Consider the following 7942-nt stretch of genomic DNA (forward strand, 5'->3'; position numbering starts at 1 on the left):
GTCATTGTTGTTTGGCGGGTCCGGGCTGGGGATTCGAACCCGCCACCTTAGGTGTACGTGGCTGGCGCCTTAGCCGGTTGAGCTATAGGCGCCGAGCCGCCATGCTGTTTTATATCTGCAGAGCATTCATTGAGTGAATAGACCATTATTTATTATTTTGGGACACAAGCTCTCCTTAGATGGCTGACTTACCCACCTTGCTTTTGCCCTTAGGGGAAATTTTTCATAATCCACACTGTGTATGCACCCTAGGTTCCAAGGCAGGAACCAGCATGCCTTCGTTAAGGGGCAAGATTAGAGTAGCTACTCTGTCTCATTTGGTAATCAAGGAAGCTGAGAAGGGATTATGTGGTAGTTCTCATACCTTCAGCTTCAATGATAGGGGAACCACAGACAGACAGAGAAGCTGGGACTTAGAGTTTTGATCAAGTTACGCACCTGATGGGTAGGAGTAGAAGTGGTTCATCCTTAGAGTAAACCCCTAACCAGAACACCTGCTTTCAGTTGCTTATCTTGAGAGGGATGCAGGGAAGATGGCAGAAACCCAAAGGTAAATAATGAGAACAGTTTATTATGAAGAGTCCACTGGGACAGGAAATAGGAATTAAGATTACTCTGTCTCTGGAGAAGACTGCTTCTTCAGTAAGTTTCCAAGTCTATCTGGCTTGTGTGCTAGCAACTGCCCTGGAAGCAGGTGCTGTGTAAGAGGCAGTGGGTGGCAGAGAGACTCAAGCCTTGTCTGGGCATCTGGTTTTAATCCCACCATGGCTTCAAGCAACTACATCCTCCTCCTGTGCTGGGTGTTTTTCTATGTCTGCTTAAACCTGTCAGCAGAATTCTCAACATCAGCAAAGGATTGAAATGAGGTGATGTGTGAATAATTACTTTAGAAAGCTTTAGAAACTTGAAAGTGGGCTCAGCGCCTGTGGCTCAAGTGGCTAAGGTGCCAGCCACATACACCTAAGGTGGCGGGTTTGAATCCAGCCCGAACCCACCAAACAACAATGATGGCTGCAACCAAAAAATAGCCGGGCGTTGTGGCGGGCGCCTGTGAGGCAGGAGACTTGCTTGAGCCCAGGAGTTGGAGGTTGCCGTGAGCTGTGAAGCCACAGCACTCTACCCAGGGGGACAGCTTGAGGCTCTGTCTCAAAAAAAAGAAACTTGAAAGTGCTGCACAGACCTGGAGAGCTATTGTTGTGTTGGTGCTGCCAGGCATTTTGCTGAGCACCTGCTCTGAGCTAGGCAGGATGGAAGCTGGATGCCAGAAACAAACCTGAACAAGACAGGCCTAGTCCCTGCCATGCAGAGCTTGCTACTCAAGGATTAGTACCTCCAGTGGCCCTTGTTTCCAACTGTATCGTTCACCCCTCCCTAATAACCCTCCAAGCTCAGTGTTCTAGCTATGCCCAGAGCCTCCTCTCCAATCTTACCATGTAATATCAAAAATGTTTTGGGTCCACACACAAGGATGTATTGTAGTCATACGGGAAAGCAGTGGTAACCAGGGGCTCTGTTATGGTGAACGGAAGGGACAGCCCTGCTGCTGATGCAGTGCCTTCTTCAGCCATGGTGCCTAGAAAAATTGTCAGGAAAAACATAGCCTCCACTCTTCTCCCTTAAGGAACATTGGGAGGAAGGGGTTGCCTATCTGGCCTGGACATCAAAGATACCCCATTCAGGCCTAACACCCCACATCCAGACTTCCCACTGCTGTTCCAGCTCTGGGGCCTAAAAGTTCATGGAGCAAATTCCCTCATCAGAACTAGTTGGGCAGGACCAGAGATTAAGACAATGAACTAGGGAAACAGAGTCAAGATTTCTAGTTTTTGAACTGCTGGGGGTCATTGGAGAGTTTAGCCCCTCCATCACTTGGTTGTGGGCAAGGCCAAGCCTTTGCATGATTTTGGTATGGTGGAACTTCAGCAATTGGTCCTGTGGCAGGAGGTCCTGCTTACCCTCTCCCACTGAATGCCTGTCTTATATTCTGCCTATAGATCATCGATCCCAAGATGCCCCGGGAGGGCCTCCTACACAATGGTGTTCCAATCCCTGTCCCTCCACTGGACGTGCTGAAGCTGGGAGAGCAGAAACAGGCAGAGGCTGGAGAGAAGCTCTTCCTTGTCCTCTTCTTTGACAACAAGCGCACCTGGTAAGTGACTGCTGCTGCAGGGTGCCCACTCCAGGGTGCTGCTGCCAGGGATAGGGAGGCCTGGCAAGGGACTGTTCCTCTGTTGCTGTGTTCGTGAGGCATACAGAGGGGCCATGAACTCAGTTACCCAGGGCTCTGCCTGTGAAGGGGAGTCATTACCTGCCAGCAGCTGGCCTGCACTTGCCATGTTAGTAGTAACTTAGTGTAACTAATAATACAGATGAATAGTGTTAATAGTAATGAAGGGTGTTGCAGATCGGATTCCCCAGGAAACACTCTGAGATGGAGAGTTGTGGAGGTCAAAGGTGCAGCATTGCAAGGGCAGGGGAGGAAGTTAAAACTGCTGCATGCTTGTAAGAGAGACCTCAGCTCATTATCTGGGGAGATCTGGAGGTAGGTGGCTTAATAAAGATGTCAGAAATAAATTGGGGCCATGCCTTTGTACTTGTACACCAACTACTTATTGAATGCCGCTGCCCCTGGGGAGGGCTCTTACCTTGGGCCAGGCATTTTTTGGAGGAAGGTGATTCCCACAGAAGGACTCAACTGAGATCCTGTCTGCTGCCAACACTCTAGTAGCTGTGGGGAAGCCTATCTCAGTGCTGAGGACAGTTCTGGCTTTGTAACACCTTAAGGCAGGGGTGTCCAAACTTTTTTATTTCCTGCTGCTCATTGGAAAAATAAGTGTTGTCTTAGGCCACATATTAAATATACAAAAACTTACGAAAGCTGATTAGCAAAAAAAAAAAGTCCATACATACTTTTCATGATATCTGACACCACAGATAAGCAACAAGAGTCTTCACAAAATCAGCATGTGGCCCATAGGTTGCAGGTTGGACATCCCTGCCCTAAGGTTTGTCTTAGCACTAGCAGGTGACTTTCATCCCTACTTCTATAGAAGGAGGAGGTACCATGTTTCCTCAATAATAGGATACTGTCTTATATTTATTTTTTCTCAAGAAGACACAATAGGGCTTATTTTTAGGGGATGTCTTATTTTTATTAAGTATAATACAACAATCTACATTTATTCAAATATATTTAAGTCATCTTCTTCTGGAACCTGACAGGGGGAGCTGACCTTATTGGTGGGGTTGGTGCTAGTGATGCGTGAGCTCCTTTCCCCTAGCTGTTCGCGTGTGCACAATAGGATGCCTGCGACCGCGGTTACCACACGGGCACCTGCGCAAGTGTGAACGGCTCAGAGAAAGGAGCTATGGCAGATAAAAGGTATTCCAGTCTTCTTTACTAGGGTAGGGCTTATATTTAATATTTTAAATGCATAGAGGGCAGCACCTATGGCTCACTAGGTAGGGTGCCGGCTCCATATACCAAGAGTGGCAGGTTCGAACCCTGCCCTGGCAGGGGCAACAAAAAAAATAGCCAGGCGTTGTGGCGGGCACCTGTAGTCCCAGCTGCTTGGGAGGCTGAGGCAAGAGAATCACCTAGGCCCAGGAGTTAGAAATTGCTATGAGCTGTGTGATGCCACGGCACACTACCGAGGGTGACAAAGTGAGACTCTGTCTCTTAAAAAAAATGCATAGAAATCCTGCTAGGGCTTGTTTTTTGGGTAGGTCTTATTTTTGAGGAAACAGTAAAACTAGCTAGTAGTTTGGGTAGGAGTGATAATAGTGATAATAACTGCCATTTGTTGAGTGCTTACTCAGTGTACTTATGCAGATAGATTTACATATATGATCTCATTTAATCCTTATTTAAATCTTCACTTATCTCCTCACAATCTATTTTGCAGGCGATAAGGTGAGGCTCAGAAAGCTAAGACCCTCTCACCAGAACTGGGATACAAACTAAAATCTGGCTCTGAACACTATGCTTTAGCTATGTGTTAGATTCACTCGGGGAGCTTTAAAAACACACAGGGTGCAGGTTCCACCAGAGATGAGTTCATCAATTCCGGCACCAGCTCTGCTTCCTAGCCATAGCTCTCTAATTGCCCAAGGCTGCGAGCTTCAGAGCCCTCTTGGGTGGCTCAGTTGGTCTCAAAGAGCAGCAGATGGGCTTCTCTTGGCTCACGGGCCCTGAGAACCCTCCACGCCAAGTGAAGGTCCAGGGAAGGAAGGACCTAGCTGCCCAAGTCCCATGTTATTTCTCTAGCCTTACGTACCCTACTGCCCTAACCTGCCAGGTTATTTGTGGTCTCCTGCATGGCCCTTCCACTGACCTTGCTGGTCCAGGGGAAGTGGGCCCAGAGGAATCCCCTGTGGGACCTACCCACAGCCTCTTACTGTGTGCTTGCATTTCAGGCAGTGGCTTCCAAGGGACAAAGTCCTGCCCCTGGGTGTAGAAGACACTGTGGACAAGCTGAAGATGCTGGAAGGCCGCAAGACCAGCATCCGCAAGTCAGTGCAGGTGGCCTATGACCGTGCAATGATCCACCTGAGCCGAGTCCGGGGGCCCCATTCCTTTGTCACCTCCACCTACCTGTGAGGGTGAGGCTAAGGCCAGGCCTACGTCTTCTTGCCCTGCCTCCATCCCATAGGGCAAAGAGAAGCCTCTTCTGCCCTAGCCAGATGTATGGCTAGCAGCTTCCCCTTCTCCTGGCAGGCCAATGACTGGTCTGTGTCCCTACCAAGGGAAAGGTCCCAGTTTTGACCAATTGCATGGTTCCCCTGGAGGGCCTGCTGTGTGCCAAAAACTCCCACCCAGGGTCCCTCAGGGGATATTCCACTGAAGAACCAGTTAGAAGTAGAAACAGCTGTGGGGCTTGGGCCCAGGCAAGGAGAGATGGATATGGCCTACAAGGCAAGAAGGCCTGGGCTCCTTCTCGAGCTCCCTGTCTGGCTGCCTCCATCCCACTCTCACTAACTTAGACCTCAGGGCGGGTGAGGTTCTGACACTGATCCCAGAGATGCTGTGGATACACCAGGGTCCCGAGGGGAATCTCCTCAAGCTCACTCTCTCCCACTCATCTCCCATTCTCACACTTCTTTGTCCTATCTTCTACACCCATGCCCAGTCTAGCTTTCTCTTTCCCATGATCCTTTTCTTACTTTTTCTCTTGTGCCAAACTGACAGAAACTATCACCAAACTGCTCTTTTTCTTTAATGTCTCATTCCCCTTGAGGCCAGCTGCTATGCCAGGTGGGTATCTCCACCAGGCTCCTCAGGGCCCAGATAGAGGCCAACCCACCACCCAGTGACTCCTACCCAAGGACACCCACACACACTCACAGACTCACTTCTGCTGCCAACACAGCTGAGGCCCTGCTTTGTGAATGTGCCCCTTGGGTTGAGGCAAGGCCCCTCCTGCCCAGTTCCTATGTAGCTACAAGGTGGGCCAAGGCTTGAGGGCGGATTCCTGTCAGCTGACCAGGCCAGGTATGAGAGTGTCCCATCTGTCCACCTGCTATTGAGGGTGGTTGAGGTGGAGCTGTGCCCAGCTGGGTCTGTCTCCTTCCCCCACCTATCCTCTCCTTGAGAGCTTTTTCTGCAATTGCAGTCTTAAAATCTCACTCTCCACCACATGGATAGTGTGGCACCTGCTGCCAAACATCTTCCTGGCCTGTGTTCTGACCTGCCCAGCCTCTGCTGCTCCCACTTCCCCACTCCAGGGAATATAACACTTTTATTTGAAATCCTCTGTTTCCTTCCCTCTTTCTCTTTAACTCCCTCCCCACCTTCACCTTCACAAAAATGGAAGGAAAAAAACTGTGAATGGGGAATGCTGACTGACAAACCAACACAACTTTCAGAGGCTTCAGTGTCTGTTTTCTGGACGTTTCTTGTTAAACTTCTAAGCACCAAAGTCGCAGGGCCAGGTTGTAGGCCACTGATTGCCATGTTGATTTTTAACCTGATGTTCTTTTTAATTGTTTTAAATTTTCATAGGGGAGTTTTGGACAAAACAAAGTCACTGGGGAGATCACTGCCATTTTTACACACTCAACTTTTTAAAAATACAACCAACCAACCACCACTACTTCTTATACATTTGGGACATGAGCCAGAGTTTAAAAGGGAACCAACAAAACACTATAACATAAAGGATGGGGTTTTGGATTTTGTACAATAACAAAACAATACAGCATATGGCTAGAGAAGGACATAGTGTATATAATTGTAAAATACTGTTCTAAATTATTCAGGCCTATAGTTTCCATTATCAGAGCCCTCCATTGTGTGGCCACACAGTGTGGTTTATTTAAAGGAGCCAATGCTTCCCTCTCCCCAGGTAGTTGGTCAGTGTGGACTCTGTGACCTTTGTCTAAACCTGTGTTGTAAGATCTTGAGGCTTTCTCCCTCTCTCTCTTTTTTGTCTATCTCTTTCTCCCCCCCAACACTTTTCTTCTTAATCTCTTTGTTTTTCAATCTCTTCGAATCAGTCTTTCTCTGAGTCTCATTTTTTAAAATGCTCTTTTAGAATGGGAAATGGCTCAGATCCTGCTGTGGCATGGGGCCTACGTGTCTCTGTCGCGTCTGCTGTGAAGCACATGATGCTCTATTTATTGTAGAAAGTGACTTTATTTGCTTTCTAGAATTGTTTATAACAGATGGTATAAGAGAGGTAATAAACAAAGAAAAATCTATGCTTGTAAAGAATACAAAAGTTAATTTTACCTACTATAAAATGGCTGTCTGAAACTTATTTTCTCTCTGAGAAATAAATGTTCTAATGGGCAGTAGTTGCTGTGCTGTGTTTGGTGTAATCTCTTCCTACAGCCCACCTCCTCAAAAGGCCGAGGGCCATTAAGAATGGAGTTGCTGGGAGGCGCCTGTGGCTCAGTGAGTAAGGTGCTGGCCCCATATACCGAGGGTGGCGGGTTCAAACCCAGCTCCGGCCAAACTGCAACAAAAAATAGCCGGGCGTTGTGGCAGGCGCCTGTAGTCCCAGCTACTTGGGAGGCTGAGGCAGAAGAATCGCCTAAGCCCAGGAGTTGGAGGTTGCTGGAGCGACTCCGCTGTACTCTACCGAGGGCGAAAAAGTGAGGCTGTCTCTACAAAAAAAAAAAAAAAAAAAAAAAAAGAATGGAGTTGCTTAGCTGCTGCACACTGTCAGTTGGAGAGGGTTCTATTGGTTTGTCTCTTGGATCTCCAGGAGGAGTGTGAAGATGGGCTGCCTTTGCATCTCTCCCAGAAAGTTCTGCCGCCTTCTGAGAGCTATAGAAGGTCCAGCCTATGTTCCCATGCCTCACCTTCCCTGTGACCATGTTCCTTTAGGAGCATCTGCTCCTCATTCAGTGGTAGATGTGGCCCTTTGCACATCTCTAGCACCTCTTTGCCAAGCTTGCTGAATTTGAGACTCTAGGATGCTCATACCCCATTGCCATTGTCACTGCTCTCAGTCTATATATAGGGGACACAGCAGGGAGCATTATCATCACTTTCCTTAGATTTGAAAGGGATCCTTTGCCTGCCTGGTCTTCATTTTATAGACAAGGCACCAGAGCAGTAAGATTAAAAGACTTGAGACCATGGTGATGAGCCCTAAGGATCATCAAAGGTGAAACTGGACCAGAATCCAGAACCTGGCACTTTCTACTCTCCACATATTCAGAGCCTTCAAGGTGAGCAAAGGTGTCCTTAATGAATCTTATCAATGCTTTGACTCAAATGCTGGGCTAAGTCTAAGATATACTAGAGCACGTGCTAGAGACACTAACTCCCTGACCTGGCTAGTCTCTGAGCTTGGACTTGGAGAGAAGTAGGCTTAGTGCTAATACCAGCTTTGGGAGCAGCGCCTGTGGCTCAAAGGAGTAGGGTGCCAGCCTCATATGCCAGAGGTGGCAAGTTCAAACCCAGCCCCGGCCAAAAAAAAAAAAAAAAATACTG

General features: G+C 48.1%; 1 protein-coding gene across 2 annotated transcripts in view; it reads left to right on the forward strand.

Annotated features, from left to right (window-relative positions):
• BRPF3 (bromodomain and PHD finger containing 3) overlaps positions 1–6795 on the forward strand; it is a 40285-nt gene extending 33490 nt beyond the window's left edge. For both annotated transcript variants that reach the window (XM_023512868.1, XM_012804870.2), the window contains 2 exons: positions 1995–2149; positions 4417–6795. In XM_023512868.1, the coding sequence (XP_023368636.1) occupies positions 1995–2149; positions 4417–4600 (339 nt within the window). In that variant the 3' untranslated portion in view covers positions 4601–6795. The remainder of the gene's footprint in view (positions 1–1994; positions 2150–4416) is intronic.
• The last annotated feature ends 1147 nt before the right edge of the window (positions 6796–7942 follow it).

Source organism: Otolemur garnettii, unplaced genomic scaffold, assembly GCF_000181295.1.
Source record: "Otolemur garnettii isolate 467f Iridium unplaced genomic scaffold, OtoGar3 scaffold00031, whole genome shotgun sequence".
Classification (NCBI taxonomy): domain Eukaryota; kingdom Metazoa; phylum Chordata; class Mammalia; order Primates; family Galagidae; genus Otolemur; species Otolemur garnettii.